This window comes from Bos indicus x Bos taurus, chromosome 28, assembly GCF_003369695.1.
Source record: "Bos indicus x Bos taurus breed Angus x Brahman F1 hybrid chromosome 28, Bos_hybrid_MaternalHap_v2.0, whole genome shotgun sequence".
In the NCBI taxonomy this organism is placed as follows: domain Eukaryota; kingdom Metazoa; phylum Chordata; class Mammalia; order Artiodactyla; family Bovidae; genus Bos; species Bos indicus x Bos taurus.
The window spans coordinates 14,955,838-14,973,941 of record NC_040103.1 but is presented as its reverse complement, the minus strand read 5'-3'; the positions used below and the strand labels follow the sequence as shown (position 1 = coordinate 14,973,941).

The 18,104-nt window shown below is 41.5% G+C and overlaps 1 protein-coding gene across 10 annotated transcripts in view; it reads left to right on the top strand.

Annotated features, from left to right (window-relative positions):
- Nucleotides 1-18,104, top strand: part of FAM13C (family with sequence similarity 13 member C) — a 286,605-nt gene that overhangs the window by 210,541 nt on the left and 57,960 nt on the right. For all 10 annotated transcript variants that reach the window (XM_027531041.1, XM_027531047.1, XM_027531046.1 and 7 more), the window contains one exon: nucleotides 17,655-17,712. In XM_027531041.1, coding sequence (XP_027386842.1) covers nucleotides 17,655-17,712 — 58 coding nt within the window. The remainder of the gene's footprint in view (nucleotides 1-17,654; nucleotides 17,713-18,104) is intronic.

Here is an 18,104-nt window from a genome sequence, read left to right as displayed (position 1 = left end):
ATGAAATGAGATCTGAGGCTAAAAACAACTTTAAGTCAGGTAGCTCACTTTCCTGATAACCTTCCTCTTCTGTTTTAAGCCAGCATATGGCCCGGTCCAGGCATATCATGCTCAGTAAGATCTTGATAGAGACATGATAGTGTAACAAGATACTTCAGGGCTCATTCTGGCTCAAAGTGAGAGAATAAGCCAGGCTAAATCTCAGCAGGTGTAAAATGCCATCTTCTTGGGGATGGAGGTTGGGGAGGAGCATGTTCTTAGCATAACAAACACTTTGAGAAAGAGAAGAAAGATCAGTCTGCAGCAAGGAGTTGTCAGGGGTTCACATGTGATTTAAGTGAGGCTCATAAGGGTAGTTAGTGTCCAGAGAATGAATCCATCCTTGTAGAGGTGCAATTTTGAAGCTGACTGTGTCATGGGCTAGTATTGATCTTCTCACATGTGCCAAAGAGAAATAGTTTTACCTTCAGCTCTGAGATCATGTTCTTCAGCTCTTTCTAGTGCAAGGAGTCTTTATCTATGTCTATGGATGAGCATCAAGGAGGTCTGTGAATGTTTTTGCCAAATTGTGATTGCCTTTATGTATATTGGTTTTCTGTTGCTACTGTAACGAATGACCACAAACCTGTGGCTTACAACAACACAAATTTATAATGTTATGGTTCTGTAAGGACAGATGGCCAACATGGATCCCACTGGGATAAAACAAACATTGTCAGCAGGCTTACATTCCTTTCTGGAGATGCTAGGGGAGAACTGATCCATTTCCTTGCCTCTTCCCATTTCCAGAGGCTGCCCACATTGCTTGGCAAGTGGCTTCTTCTTCCATTTTCATAGCAAGAAACTTTGCATCTCTCTGAGCATTCTTCCATGTTTTCCTCTAACTGTGATTGAGTTCAAGCTCCTAGTCCTCATCTCACGACAGGCCAGTAAATCAAGAGATGAGTTGTTAGGGCAAGAAATAGCGATTTTGTTCAGAAAGCCAGTGGGCTGAGAAGATGGTGGACTTGTATCCCAAAGAACCATCTTACCCAACTAAGATTCTGGCTTCTTGTCTGAAAGGAAGGCAAGCCTGCTCACACGTTTATTTTATCCCAGTGGGACCCATGGTGGCCATCTGTCCTTACAGAAGCATAAGATTATAAATTTGTGTTGCTGTAAGTCACAGGTTTGTGCCTAGGAGGCATGGTGGTATGGTTGGTTGTTGCAAACCATTTGGTGCCGGGATTGTTTGTTCTTGCAGCTGTCTATGTAGGTCTAATTACAATGTTCCTATAAACCTACAACAGGACAAAGGTTATTCTCTTTTTTCTCTGTGTGTGAATGGAAAAGTGTTAAACCTTTAAAGGTCAGAGCCTTGAGAATGGGCTACCATGTTATATTTCAGGCTGTGGGAAACATTCTTTTACAAAAAGGTGCAGAGCAAGCATGACTGAACACAGATGACAGAGCACAAAGTTCAGAGCTAAAAGAATAGATCCGGTGTGAGGACAGGTCATTCTCTGTTACAGCTTTGGGCAGGAGAGAGGTTCTGATTTTAAGGATTCATGTGATTAGATTGGATCCACTGAGATAACTCACTGTAATCACTCCATGTCAAGTTCCTTAACTTAAGGACTCCTACAGAATCCCTTTTGCCATGTAAGGTAACAAGGGGAGGAAAACAAGGAACAAACATACAGATATCTTGGTGGGCAGCTTTATTCTTACTCCTTAGGTTTATTTTTCCAGGGGAAATCCCTAAAGCATTTATGAGAATCTCATATGCTACCCATGACCGCCCAAAAGGTTTAGACTCACCGTCTTAATCTCTTCCTGCCTCCAAGTTTGCTTGTTCTTCTGAATGCCCTCAACAGAGCCAACTTCAGATATTAACTTAGCCCATTCTATCCTCTTTCTTTGCATCCTTCCTCCTATTCAGCATCTCCCCCCATCTTTCTATTTTATTCCTTAGTGGTATAGTGTCCCACATCTGAGATCTCAAATTTGGTGTCCTGCAAATGTATCTAATGTGGAGATATAATTGGCTTCTAGACTGTTTTAAAACATTTGTGTTGTTCAGTTGCTAAATCCGGTTCAATTCTTTGTGACCCCATGGACTGCAGCATGCCAGGCTTTCCTGTCTTTCACTATCTCCTGGAGTTTGCTCAAACTCACATCCATTGAGCTGGTGATGCCATCCAACCATCTCATCTTCTGTTGCCCTCTTCTCCTCCTGCTTTCAATCTTTCTCAGCATGAGGGTCTTTTCCAGTGAGTCAGCTCTTCGCATCAGTGGCCAAAGTATTGGATCTTCAGCTTCAGCATCAGTCCTTCCAAAGAATATCCAGGGTTGATTTCCTTTAGGATGGACTGGTTTGATCTCCTTGCTCTCCAAGGGACTGTCAAGTCTTCTCCAGCACCACAGTTCAAAAGCATCAATTCAGGATTCAATGTTTAAATATCAGAGGTTTTATGGATTTTTGCATTCTTTTGTAATATGTAAAAATGGGATAACCCAGGGTGTACATTCTTGCAAGGCAATAATTAGTTGGAACTGAGGAGCAGCTCTTCGTTTTCCCACAATTCCCACTCAGATCTCTATGTATGCTCTTTGCCTAGCTCTTATAGGCTGTTTGATTTAAATGCCTACTTCAATCCTTTTCTTCCCAGCAACTGCTCATCCTTAGGAGCTAAGCCCTAATAAGGTGATGGCTGATAGATACCTTAATGCTTCCTTCTGAAAGATGATGTGTTTACATTTTCATTTGGATTTTCAGTACATCTGAGTGGTGGGGCTGCATATTGCCCTACTCTGGCATGTTCCTTAGTATCTGGAGCTTTTTAAAACTCATAGTTACAGAACTGCATTCAGTTAGAGCAAGAATGAAGCTTTAGTAATCACTTAATACAACCCTCTCATTTCCTAGTTTGACACCCAGCAAGGCTGTAATTTGCTTAAGCCCTGGCTTCCCTTGCAATAGAACCAAGACACATCAGTCTGTTTAGAGCAGTTAGTTGATGAATATGCATCAGTTTGATTGATTTTTATAGCTAAAGCCAGTGCCAATTCTGTAAATGCTCAGATATGACAAAGGGGAATTTATGGTTGTAGGAGAATACTAATGAAGTTGTGGATTTCTTACCCAGCTAAGTAAATTTACTTTTGAGAGTGATAAACTCACTTGTGTTTAAAATATTGTATTAAAATTTATGACAGCATTAAGCCTTTTAATGTCGTTAAAGACCTTGCCTGTATAAACAGGAGCTATTCTATAGCAATGTGTTACTACCAATTAAGTTGGTGGTTACATTTGCGAACTGGAGTTCATTAGACTCTTCATCTGGAAGTCCCCAGTTAGAGGGGCTTGAAGATTGGGGTATTAGCAAGGATAATGGCCTTTGATGGCTTTGACTATTTTTGTAACATTTCAGATAAAAGAAAAAGCTTTGTTGCTTTATGGAAGGAGGAAGTTTTGTTGGCAGCAACTTCCTTGGGGGATAAATCCTTTCATCTTTTGTTTTTGAGATAGACAACTTGTGTGTGTTTTAATAGCTACTTGTTTCTTGTTCAAATGTTTTTTTGTAGAAGTAGGCAGAGTCTAAATGGGCTCTGCTAAAAGGAGAAAGAATGAGTAAGGGAATGAGCACCCAGAGTTTTTTAATAGTAAAGAACATAAAATGTGCCTTTTTAGACTGTACTAGAGCAGAGATCTGTGTATTATCAGCGTGCTCTTCTTGATAGTGTGTTTTTAGGATTTCTTTTTCATTTTTTAAAGGGATACGATAGAGATTACAAAAAAAATTAACTTGTCTTGGCAGAATTTTGAGAGTCTGGGACATAGTTGGGTAATCGTGGATTCTAAAAATAGCTTTCTTTGCTTATACTGCATAGAATGGCAGTCATGTACTGAGGGTTCTCCTCAGTCCCCATCCTGCCTCCACCCCATGGGTGCAGAAGAACGCTGGTGGAATGGAAATTAAGAAATTCAGCGTCTTAAATACCATATGGTGTCACTTATATATGGAATCTAAAATATGACACCAAGGAAGTTATCTGTGAAACAGAAACATACTCACCTAGAATACAGACTTGTGGTTGCCAAGGGGAAGTAAAAGAGGATGGATTGGGAGTTTGGGGTTGTTGTTGTTCATTCATTAAGTCATGTCCAAGACTTTGCAACCTCATGGACTGTAGCACTCCAGGCTCCTCTGTCCTTCACTATCTCCCAGAATTTACTCAGGTTTATGTCCACTGAGCCAGAGAAGTTATCTAACCATCTCATCTTCTGTCGCCCCCTTTTGCCTTCAGTCTTGCCCAGCATCAGAATCTTTTCCAATGAGTCAGCTCTTTGCATCAGAAGGACCAATTACTGGAGCTTCAGCTTCAGCATCAGTTCTTCCCATGAATATTCAGGGTTGATTTCCTTTAGGATTGATTGACTTGACCTCCTTGCAGTCCAAGGGACTCTCAAGAGTCTTCTCCGACACCACAATTTGAAAGCATCAATTCTTGGCTCTCAGCCTTCTTTATGATCAGACTCTCACATCCCTCCATACGTGACTACTAGAAAAACCATAGCTTTGACTATATGGACCTTTTTTGGCAAAGTGATGTCTCTGCTTTTTAATATGCTGTCATAGCTTTCCTTCCACAGTTTGGGGTTAACAGATGTAAACTATTATACCCCAGATTTCCGCAGTAGCTCAGTGGGTAAAGAATCCACGTGCAATTCAGAAGACGCAGGTTCAATCCCTGGGCCAGGGAGATCCCCTGGAGGAGGAAACGGCAGCCCACTCCAGTATTTTTGCCTAGAAAATTCCATGGACAGAGGAGTCGCAAAGAGACTAGACTGAGCACATGGCATGCATACACGAACACTTTTATATAGGATAGATAAGCAACAAGGTCCGACTGTATAGCATAGCAAACTATAGTCAACATCTTATGATATGATGGAAAAGAATGCGAAAGGAACGTATATATATGTATAACTTAATCACTTTGCTGTACAGAAGAAATTAACACAACATTGTAAGTCGCCTCTACTTCAAGAACATAAACTTAAAAGAAATATAGGTTCTTATGTCTTGTCTATCAGGTGAACACCCTCTCCCCTAATTCAAGTTCAGTCAGGTGATTTCTGAACCCCGTCTGACTCAAGCCTGAAAATTCTCAACACCCCGGATGTTTAAAGGATTAGACATGTAAAAACTTTAGCTTAATAATACAAGCTCTTGCAGCCGCAGATAAAAATAATTTATCCTCCCTGCTGTAGAGCACACACAAAAGAATCCCACACCAAATCCTTAGTGTTGATCAAAAAAGAGCCCACACTTGATTATTCTGGAAATCCTCTTTTCCTTCTTTGTTTTTTTTTTTTTTTAAAGTATTCTGCCCTTGATCACTTGATAAAATGTTAGCACGTTGGCTGAACAACGATTAGGATAAAGATAAAAGGGAAACTCATTTTTCATTAAAAATAATAAAGTAAGTGGCACATGGTTTTATTGGAAAATACAGTAAATTCCAAGGAAATAAAATTTTCTTATAATTGTATACCACCCAGATATAACCTCTGTTACTACTGTAGTATGTTTTTAATGTTCTTGCCTTTGTTTTAATTTGGGCATGAAAAAGAATGATGTGTGTGTGAAAGGGCCTTCCCAATGCAGTAGAGTTTGAGTCTGTTAGAGAAGTAATATTTATTTAAAGCAGACCCCACAGAATAAACTAGACTGGAAAGTATTCTGACTATCCAATCTTTATACAGAAACTAATAGAGTAGTGGGTTAATTATCACAAGGCTGATGAGTTCACTTACGGCTAAGTTGAACAAATTTGATTTTCTATAATGAATAATGTACAATTTTCTATAAGAAACTTATTTTACAGACTTTAGTCTCTTTATGGCCCTATGTTTGAAATAATATTTCTAGGAGATGGAGCAAAAAACTTTGTCCTTAATGTTTCAACATCTTGGAAGACTTCTTGCCCTAACTTGGAATTGATTTAAGAGATAAATTTCAGTGATCATTATAGGAGACAGTGTGCGTTTAAACTTAAATCTAATTTAGAACATTGATTAGCTGTTTAAGTATTCAGTGTTCCTGAGGCCATGGGAATGAAGCTGTTCTTCTTACTCTTCATCTTCCCAATGAGGCAATGGCTACTCCAGTGCTTCTGTTTGTATTATCAACAGGATTATTCCTTTTCAGGACTTATGCTAAATATCACACACACACATCATATATAATGACACATAGGGCTCTCACCAACACCCTCTATTTTTCTCTTTTCCTTTATCAATACTAGACAAAAACATTTTTGATAGAGTTTATATATATATATATATATATATGAAATTTCTTCATATATATGAAATCTTAGAGACCCATTTTTGTGTAACTTGTTTGTCCCACTTAATTCTGTATTTTTCTATATCATGAAATATTCTAAAATATTAGCTAGTCTATGGGTAGCTATTCTATGGATATACCATAGCTGGAAATAGCTATTCTATGGATATACCATCATTGATTTAACTAATTCCAAATTATTTGATATTTTGGTAACTTCTAGGATTTTTATCTGTAGACATTTCTGTAGTAAAAATCATTGAAAAATATTTTTATGTACATCCATTATAGTTTCCTTGGTTTATGCTGCTGCTGCTGCTAAGTCTCTTTAGTCGTGTCCGACTCTGTGCGACCCCATAGACAGCAGCCCACCCGGCTCCTCCATCCTGGAATTAAGGCAAGAACACTGGAGTGGGTTGCCATTTCCTTCTCCAGTGCATGCATGCTGAGTCACTTCAGCCATGTCCGACTCTGTGCGACCCTATGGACAGCAGCCCACCAGGCTTCTCCATCCACAGGATTCTCTAGGCAAGAACACTGGAGGGGGTTGCCATTTCCTTCTCCTTCCTTGGCTTATATTTAAGGGTAAAAGTTCTCTAGGTTTAGGATTTGAAACGGTTAACCAAACCAAAATTAGAATGTAAAATTTTCAATTATATGATCATGGAAGAAGATAGGAATATAATAGATAATTGATACCCCTGAGAGAACTAGGTAGAAAGTCACATGGCTGGAGTTCTTGATATGTTTGAATGATAGAATAGTGGTCCTGAGTGAAACACTTGAGACAGTTTAGTCCAATCCCCTCTCCACACTTGTGTGTTCTAGATACTTCTATCTCATCCACTATTGTTTTAAATCCATCTTTTGTCTGTGCTGCGTCTCTGCTCCCGTGCACTTTCTCTAGATGCGGTGAGTGGGAGCTGCTCTCTCGTTGTGGTGCCTGGGCTTCTAGCTGTGGTGGCTTCTCTCGTTGCAGAGCATGGGCTCCAGGGTGTGCAGGCTTCAATAGTTGCAGCACAGGGGTTTCGGTGTCCTGCAGCATGTGGAGTCTTCTCAGACCAGGGATCGAACGGGTGTCCCTTGCGTTGCAAGGTGGATTCTTAACCACTAGAGCACCAGGGAAGCCCCTCTCATCATTTTCTAGTTAAGACTGCAAAGGGCAAGTGCCCCTGGCCCTCACATTCCCAGAAGACGTTTGGAAGTCCTGCGCGGGTGGAAAAGGTCTTTGTTGTGTGGAGCTGCCCGATGCACGTCAGGCTCCAGCTCACAGAATTCAGTGGGCAGCCCAGCCACTGTGCGCATCACAAATAGCCCTCAGTTTCCTAAATGTTCCCCAGAGGGCCTACCACTGCCTGCTTAAGAGATGCCGATCTTCATGATTAGTACTTAAAACCATGTTTTACTGGAGCCTTTACTTACGTGGGCACATGTTCATAATATAGTTGTATGTGGGGAAAAAACAATTACATGACAGCAATGTCCGTCTGAAAGTTGAGGCAGAAAACTGAAGAGAATAGGCAGGTGCTTGAGGTGGGTCATGAGAGTGAGCAGAGCTGTCTGTGGAATGGAAGCATCTGCTAAGACCACTCTGCCCCTTGGGCTGAGCACTGCCTGCCCGAGAGTGGGTATCTGATCATCCTGTCCTGAGTGAGTGGAAATGTGAGATGGTGGAGGCCGGGAGCTTTGTGTCCCACTCATCAGACCAGGGGGTCCTCTCATCATGATGAATAATCATGCATTATTGGGACCTCTGCGCGTGCTGGCGCTCCTATCCCAGACTCAGCCTCCTTACCTCTCCCAGCCCAACACTGTGAGCCTGTCTCACTGCTCGATTATTCTCCAGGCATCAGTGTGTTTTCTGGCTATTTCTGGGCTCTATTCCAGGCCACTCAGCTGAGGCGCCTGTCCCGCCTTGTGTTTGGAGTTTCTCAGAGCATCTCCAGGGACTTAGCCCTTCCTTCCTCTGGACTGTGTGCCCTGGGAGGCCCATCCAGAAACACTGGGTCACTCCTGTACCCCCCGAAGTCCCTCACCTGCATCCTTCAGCCACTGGTCTCTTCCCAGGTGGATGACCTGAACCTTCAGGGCAATGTTTCCCAGTTGGTGTTGCCGTGGAGTGCTTGTTAATTTCATATTCCCAGTGCATGCCTTGGGAAATCCTGACTCAGTGAGTTTGGGGCCAGGAATCTCTGTTTTTATTAACAGTGATTGATTCTAGTCTTCAGAGAAGTACAAGATGGGAGATAGGCTTAGGTCCCAGTTCCCAGATGGCTTGTTCCTGGGGATCATTCCCGACACCCATGTCGTCTCTGTGGGAGTTCATCGGCCTGGACATGAAGATACATGGGGTGGGGGGGGGGGGTCAGTTTACAAATAGCTCTCAACTTATAGTTCTGTTTTTCATCAGCCATCCCTTTGAACATCATTTTGAACTCTGTCCTTTGGTTTCTTTCTCTTTGGAGTTGGCTGTGCAATATTTGATCTCAGTCCTTCAGCATAGAAATTTGGTAAAAACCAGTAAGAGAATGTCTTTAATACAGCCTACACCCCACAGGGAAAGCAACTTCTTACTTGCTGGTATTGAAAGTTGTTATTGTTTCTAATAATATTACTGGAATTTCTTGGCATCTTGTCCGTGTCTGTATATGGAGTGATTGTTTGTATATAATGAATATTGTGCTCAGAGGGGTGTCCTCTTGGGATACACCTTTTGTTTTCAGAGGAGTTTCAGGAAACAACAGCCATCCAGCCCTCAGACAGTCATCCGGGTATACATTAGTGTATCCTGTGTTGTTTTCTGATACAGAGGCTCATCCAAGGCAGTGGAATATCTTGAGTTTTTAAGATGTGACCCGGGTGGGCACCGTTTAGTTTTCGGGTTCTAATTCTTTATGGAGGACTCTGAAAAGTGTGCTTGATGCTCTGCTTTCACTTTCTGCCCAGATTTTCTAAACGTGTGTTAGAAAGTCACTTGCTTATCTGTAGCAGGTCTCCTCAGCAAAAAATGTGTCTGCTCGTGGGGATAAGAGTCAGCCCCTCCTCCTACAGGTGGAGGAGGGAGGGTGAGTTTTATCCTAACCATTTCACACACTGGGAAATATACCGTAATTGGCAGCAACTCATAGCCCTGGAACTAATCCTTTATTGGCAAACCAGTGAGTGCCTGCTGCTGCTGCTGCTGCTGCTAAGTCATTTCAGTCGTGTCCGACTCTGTGCAACCCCATAGACGGCAGTCCACCAGGCTCCCCCGTCCCTGGGATTCTCCAGGCAAGAATACTGGAGTGAGTTGCCATTTCCTTCTCCAATGCATGAAAGTGAAAAGTGAAAGTGAAGTCACTCAGTCGAGTCCGACTCTTAGCGACCCCATGGACTGCAGCCTACCAGGCTCCTCTGTCCATGGGATTTTCCAGGCAAGAGTACTGGAGTGGGGTGCCATTGCCTTCTCCGTGGTGAGTGCCTACTATGTACCAAATGCTAAGATTATCTCTAAACATAAAACATTAAACAAGCCTCGTATAATCCCTGTCCCTTGGAACTTACCATCCTGAGAAAGAGACAATTAAATAATTAGACAGATACACAGTTAGGAACTGAGATGTGCTACATGACAGATGTGAAAAATCAGAATAGAGTGAGACCCGTGAAAGGGAGACCTGATCGGTGCCTGGGATCTCGAGTTTGCATGAATTACTAGGAGAGGAATAGGAGAGGGAAGAGTGTCATGGACACAGCGGCAGCGCATATGATGGCCTGAGGTGGAGAGGAGCAGGGAGGAGGAGATGGGCACGTGTCAAGTTTGAAGAAGTGTACAGATGTCGCTCCTTCAGGATGTCGCAGGGTGTCTGAAATATTTTGATCTGTAAGTGTGCAGAAAGTTAGCAACAAGGTTGCCATGTGGGCAGTGGTTTGGAGAAGGTGGAGGAGAAGTAGTAAGACCAGGAAGGTAGCTCAGAAGACAGATGATGGTGACTTGGCCTGAGGTAGTGGCCGGGGGAGGAGAGAGGTCTGATGTAAACGTGATTTGGGGTAAGAAACTGAAGGACTTGGGAATGGCTTGGCCTTTGAACTTGAGGGAGAGGAGAGGGTCAGATGACTCTCAGATGTCTTCCACCAGCGATTTGGATAGATGAGGAAGCTTTTTACTGAGATACGGAACATTTTTGTCTGCTAATTTAATTACAGAAAGTTGATATAAATCTAACATACTCTGCTAAAATACTGCTTCTTCACAAATTATCACATTTCGGGTTTGACATTATCCATCAGCCAAGAAAAACATCTTAATGCTTCGTTCACTTAGCTGTTTTGAATTTCAGTCTGCCTCCCAGGAGATGGTCACTGCAGGATGACCCTGCAGGCTGGCTCAGCACAGGCTTTAGGGTCCTAGGAGTGAGGGAACATCAACAGATTGTAGAAAAGTTGCACTTCCATGGGCTAGCCACAATTTTGTAGTCACACGGGCCAGGAAAATGCCCTTTTAATGTCAGCACGCAGCTGTTTTATGTTCCTTCGTTAAGTGTTGTTTTGAATTGTATCATGGCAGCGGTCATCGCGTTGGCGGTGGTGGTGGTGATAGTGGTGATGGGGCTACTGGGGTTGGGGGCAATGGGGATTGGGGGCATCAGTGCTGAGAACCATAATCAGACTCTGAAGAGTCCAGGCTGCAGTTTCCCACTACCTGGGCCTGGACTAGAGGGCAGGGCTGTGTTGGAGTTGGCAGGATTGTACATGCTTCAAGCACTACCTTTAAAGGTCTTAAGAAAAAGGGAATTTGAGATACCTAGCTTCTGTTCCGGTTCTTCTCTTTTTATTGTTAAATATCTCTAGTGAGAAGCTTCCATTTCTGTTTCCTCATCTGCCGTGACCTTTATCTCTTCTGATCCACTGGCCTTTTTATTTATCCACTTTCATTTTCATTATCTCTGGCAGCGTGAGCTTGGGCAGTCCTCCTGCACACCCTGTGCTCCCTGCCTTGCTTTCTTTTTCTCAGTAATATTTAGCATCTGGTGCGTCACAGATAACTGGTTTACTTCTTTAGGTTCTCTCTGCTTCTGTGAGAATGTAAGTTGCATTGACGTAGAAACTTGTTTATTCACTTCTTTATTCCCAACACCTGCAGTAGTAATACTTGACATAATTTGGTGTTTAATAATGTTTTTTTAATGAATGGAAAAATTATTTAATTGCCGTATCTATGTCCTGTTGGGTCACATAGCTCTAATAATGCTAAACTCTTGTGGTTACTGTGAGGATTAGATGAAATAATATAAGTACAGTGCCTGGCATTTCCCTGAAATTGTTAGGCTTTTCGCTTCTTTTGTAATTTGTTGCAGTATAGCTGATTTACAGTGTTGTGTTTAATGTCTGCCGTATAGCGTTGTTGTTCAGTGGCACAGCCATGTCCAAATCTTTGCAAACCCATGGATACCAGGTTTCCCTGTCCTTCACCTGCTCCTGTAGTTTGCTCAAACTTATGTCCATTGAGTCAGTGATGCTATCCAACCATCTCATCCTCTGTCATTCCCTTCTCCTCCTGCCCTCAATCTTTCCCAGCATTAGGGTCTTTTCCAATGAGTCAGTTCTTTGCATCAGGTGGCCAAAGTATTACAGTTTCAGCTTCAGCATCAGTCCTTCCAATGAATATTCAGGGTTGATTTTCTTTAAGATCAACTAGTTTGATCTCCTTGCAGTCCAAGGGACTCTCAACAATCTTCTCCAACAGTTCAAAAGCATCAATTCTTCAGTGCTCAGCCTTCCTGATGGCCCAACTCTCACATCTCTACATGACTACTGGAAAAACCATAGCTTTGACTATAAGGACCTTTGTCAGCAAAGTGATGTCTCTGCTTTTTAATAGGCTGTCTAGTTTGTCATACTATTTCTTCCAAGGAACAAGCATCTTTTAATTTTGTGGCTGCAGTCACCATTTGCAGTGATTTTGGAGCCCAAGGAAATAAAGTCTGACACTGTGTCCATTGTTTCCCCATCTATTTGCCATGAAGTGATGGGACCGGATGCCATGATCTTAGTTTTCTGAATATTGAGTTTTAAGCCAACTTTTTCACTCTCCTCTTTCACTTTCATCAAGAGGCTCTTTATTTCCTCTTCGCTTTCTACCAAAAAGGTGGTGTCATCTGCATATCTGAAGTTATTGATATTTCTCCTGGCAATCTTGATTCCATCTTGTGCTTCATCCAGTCCAGCATTTCATATAATGTACCCTGCATATAAGTTAAATAAGCCAGGTAACAATATACGGCCTTGATGTACTCCTTTCCCAATTTTGAACCAGTCCATTATTCCATGTCTGGTTCTAATTGTTGCTTCTTGACCCGCATACAGATTTCTCGGGAGGTAGGTCAGGTGGTCTGGTATTCCCATCTGTTTAAGAATTTTCCATACTTTCGTGTGATCCACACAGTGAAAGGATTTAGCTTAGTCAATGAAGCAGAAATAGATGTTGTTCTGGAATTCTCTTGCTTTTTCTATGACTCTGTGGATGTTGGCAATTTGATCTCTGGTTCCTCTGCTTTTCTAAATCGAGCTTGTACATCTGGAAGTTCTCGGTTCACATACTGTTTAAGCTGGCTTGGAGAATTTTGAACATTACTTTGCTAGTATGTGAGATCTGTATAATTGTGCAATAGCTTGAACATTCTTTAGCATTACCCTTCTTTGGGATTGGAAGGAAAACTGACCTTTTCAAGTCCTGTGGCCACTGCTGAGTTTTTCCAAATTTGCTGGCATATTGAGTGGAATGCTTTCACAGCATCATCTTTTAACATTTGAAATAGCTCAACTGGAATTCCATCACCTCCACTAGCTTTGTTCATAGTAATGCTTCCTAAGGCCCACTTGACTTCACATTCCAGGATGTCTGATCTAGGTGAGTGATCACACCATTGTGGTTATCCAAGTCGTTAAGGTCTTTTTTGTATAGTTCTGTGTATTCTTGCCACCTCTTCTTAATATCTTCTGCTTCTGTTAGGTCCATACCATTTATATCCTTTATTGTGCTCATCTTTGCATGAAATGCTCCCTTGATATCTCTAATATTCTTGAAGAGATCTCTAGTCTTTCCCGTTCTATTGTTTTCTTCTATTTTTTGCATTGTTCACTTAAGAAGGCTTTCTTTTCTCCTTGGTATTCTTTGGAACTCTGCATTCAGATGGATATATCTTTCCTTTTCTCCTTTGTCTTTTGCTTCTCTTCTTTTCTCAGCTATTTGTAAGCCCTCCTCAGACAACCATTTTGCCTTTTTGCATTTCTTTTTCTTGGGGATGGTTTTGATCATTGTTTCCTGTTCAGTGTTCCGAACCTCCTTCCATAGTTCTTTAGGTCCTCTATCAGATCTAATCCCTTGAATCTATTTCTCACTTCTACTGTATAATCATAAGGGATTTGATTTAGGTCATACCTGAATGGTCTAGTGGTTTTCCCTACTTTCTTCAATTTAAGTCTGAATTTGGCAATAAGGAGTTCATGGTCTGAGCCACAGTCAGCTCCTGGTCTTGTTTTTGCTGACTGTATAGACCTTCTTCATCTTTGGCTGCGAAGAATATAATCAGTCTGAATGGTATTGACCATCTGGTAGAGTCATCTCTTGTGTTGTTGCAAGAGGGAGTTTGCTATGACCAGTATGGACTATGCTGTACAGCATAGTGAGTCGGATACACGTATAGAAACATTGTTTTTATATTCTTTTCCCTTGTGGTTTATCACAGGTTATTGAATACAGTTCCCCATGTTAAACAGTAGAACCCTGTTGTTTATCCATCCTATATTTATTAGTTTGCATCTGCTGCTGCTGCTGCTGCTAAGTCACTTCAGTTGTGTCCAACTCTGTGCGATCCCATAGATGGAAGCCCACCAGGCTCCCCCGTCCCTGGGATTCTCCAGGCAAGAATACTGGAGTGGGTTGCCATTGCCTTCTCCAATGCATGAAAGTGAAAAGTGAAAGGGAAGTCGCTCAGTCGTGTCCGACTCTTAGCGACCCCATGGACTGCAGCCCACCAGGCTCCTCCGTCCATGGGATTTTCCAGGCAAGAGTACTGGAGTGGGGTGCCATTGCCTTCTCTGAGTTTGCATCTACTAATCCCAAATTTCCAATCCCTCTCTCCCCACCCCCACCCCTGACAACTACAAGTCTTTTCTCTATGATGTTTTTCCTGTTTTGTAGATGTGTTCATTTCTCTCATATTTTAAATTCCACATAAAGAGTTATCATATTGTATTTGTCTTTTTGACTTACTTTACCAACCTGTAGGTCCATCTAGATTGCTGTAAATGACATTATTTCATTCTTTTTAATTCCTCTTTTAAGAGTGTAATATTCCTGTAAGACTCTTCTTGATACTCTTTTTTCTTGTATCCTCTTTTTTATTCACTGTTTAAATTGCTGTCTTCATTGGCATCTTATGTCCTTAGTGATGCGTCTGTATTTTCCTCATGGTTCTTCCTTCTGTGCCCTAGCTGCCAGATAGCTGCCGTGGCCCTGAATAAGTATGACTCAGCGCTTATCTCTTTCAGCTTATTTACTCACGAAGCTTCAATTATTATTTTTAATTATGCCATTTCATTATTATCATTTATAATTCTGTTGTGTTTTTACATTTGATCAAAGAGTTCATGTGTTACGTTTACTACACCTACCGGTTGCTATGAACGTTTTTCCTGAACTGTCCTTCACATCCTGAATTATCCTGTGGCATACCCGATATCATCTTCACTTGACAGATGAGGAAACTGAGAGTGAGAGAGGTTAATCTCTTGCCCATGAGTACCCACACCAGGTTTAAGTGGTAGATCTGGAAGTCATTCTCGGGTCTGGATCCTTCTGTTTCTTTCTCACTTCATCCATCCAAAAGGCATGTAGTGAGTGTGTGCCATGTGCCAGGCGGCGTGCTGGGCTCTGGCCACCCCGTGAGAAACTGATGCTGTCTGGGACCGCCGTGCATCACTGCTACCCCTGCCCTCGCTCTCCAGAACATACTGTCAAGTGCCCTGTGCTGGGTGAGCCCTGCTCAGGCACTCTCACTTCCCTATTTCATCCTTGCTTCAAGCTTCAACTATCTAAGTAAAAATTCACGAATTGCCTTTCTTCATGCAAGCTACCCGCTCTCCCCTCCAAAGTGACCTATTTTTCTATCTCATTACCCCATCTCTTTCATTCAGCACTTTCAGTATACATCCAAGACCTCTTGGTGTTCTCCTTGAAAATGTTTCTTTCATCTGTCTCTCCCTCCCCATCTCCTCTCCACCATTCTAATATCAGCTCCCATGTCCTCATTTCTTGATTTATGAAAGCCTCAAGGCTGGGTTCTAATTAGTTTTATTCTCTGCTTCAGAATTCACTAGACTCTAAGTTTCCTAAAGGCCTAGAGGGTTGCTCATTGATTCTTATTTCCAGAACACTGTCCAAGTCACACCAGGAGACATTCAGATGATGACTAAAGCATCTTTGATTTTAGATCACAGTTCTCAAACTTGATCTGGGGTTTGTCTGGACATGACAGGTAGCTTTCTTGGAAGGTTATGAGAATGTGTTACATGTAGCTGTTGTCTGCATCTCAATAATATATACTATATATTTTAAACCAACTCTTATTTCTGCTTTCTTCCATTAATGTTTGCTCCCATGTAATTTTTTCCCCATCTGCTGGCATCAGAGCAGAAATTCATGGTTGAGAACTGATAAATACTCCTTCCATCAGAGAACACAGCTCTTTTATTTATTTCTGGTGCTGCCGTAACTCCATAGAAACACAGTTTGAGAATCACTTTAGTTTACAGAGAGGTTATGAGCTATTCAGAATTTTGGTATTCTTGGATAGGCCAACTTCATGCCTGTCCCCAAGAGGGTGTCTCCCATTTTGCAGGAAAGACCTACTGTGTATTTTCTGAAGCCTTGGAGTCACTGTTTGTGTCTCAGGCAACTGACGAGCAGAGGATTAGTGTGCCAGCATTTTCTTCCTCACTTTCTTGTCTTACCTGGTCCATCTCTCCATGGACTCATGGTTGGGACCCTTAATCCTGTCTCATACCCAGGAGGGATATTTATGCAGACATGGTCAACATCAGTGTGACCATCAAATTCTGTTTTATCATCTCCTCCTTTTTCTCATTAGAAGTAAATTATTTGCACAGTTAGCAATACTCATGGAGTGAAAGAAATTTTCATTTTTAAGAATATTTTGAAGACACTAGACTTATGCGTCATTGCTTTTAGAAATCATTCATCTAGATGACCATTCAGAGGACATATATGCTTTCTTCAGAACTCAAACCAAAGCAGAATAGTAATTGTAAATAATTCTGTCCCCAAATAAATCTTTTTGTAAATGACTTAACACTGACTACAGCTTTTATTCCTTAAGATAGTGGGTCTTTTAATAAGGATAATAACTATAATTTAATATATGTATTATATAACAGCATGAAAACTGCTGCAGAAAATCCTTAATGTTATGTAATAGAGGCCATTGGACCATAGCACCAGATGAATCATGTTTTGGAGCTAAGCATCTGCCAGAAGTGGAGTTTTGTTGTTTGTTGCTTGTTTTTAAACTTAAAAATATTTATTTGGAGTAGATTTGCCTTAAAGTCTTTTTTCTTCAATTGGAACCTGAAGTGCAAAGCCTGGCTTTACTGTGTTAGAGAGCAATTGCTATAGCATATTTTGTTGGGTAAGTGATAGAGGGAATTTCCAAAAGCTGTCTTCAGTGAACAAATGGCATCTTTCTGTAACAACTGTACCAGATCACATTTGATCATAAAAACACTGCATCTGCACTGGGTTTGGAGGATTCAGCAGTGTATAAAATGGACAGTCACTGATTTCTTAGAGCCTACATTTTAATGTGGAAATGCAAATAAGCAGCATAGCTTTAGGTAGTGAGAAGTGCTATGAAGAAAATCTAAAAGCAGTGTGTTAAAGACTGAAGGGGAGGAATAGTTTGTTTAGAGAGATCAGGAGGGACTCATTGGGAGGCGACACCGGAGCTGAGCTGATGGTCCATGCTAGGCAGAGTCAGCTTTGTGAAAATCTAGGGGGAAAGCAAGTGTGAAGATTTGAACAGGGAACCAGCTCTGTGTGTTCAAGAAACAAAAGGCCAGAGAGGCTGGAGGTTAGGGGACAAGGTGAGCATGGCAGGAGGTTCTTGTTACAGACCACTATAAGCAGTCTGGAGTTTGTTCTTCAGGCAGTGGGACACCACTGAGCGTTTTTAACAGGAATGTGGCCAAATCTGCAGCAAATGTGCATTGTTGAAAGGTTTCTTTTAAATGGCAATGCTTTTTCTTTGTATTTTACAGAATAGAACAGAGGGCTGCCATTTGGCCAAAGGATGAAACTCAGCAGGACTTCCATGAGGTAGGTGCACTCATTGTGGTTTTGATGAATGTGAATTAGCCAATCATGAAATGTATTATTCTTTTTCCTAGTACTAGAAATTTATCCTGGTTAAAACTTTAAATATTCTTGCTCTTAAGTAAACTTATTTTTCTTGCAGTGCTTTGGGTACTGTTTCCCCTTGCTCTGGAGCAAATATATTTAAAATATTATTTGCAAGACTAATCACTCTGTCTTGGACCAAAACCAAGTCCAGCCATCATTTCATTACATTTCTTTCAACTTTGCTTCAGGATTGTACTACAGCTGTGAGAGTTAACATTTATAAAATTTTCTCTTAATTTTATTTTATCTTCCCCTCCTGCTTTTTCTAATCCCTTTGTCAGTCTCAAATATGATCTTGCTTACTATTT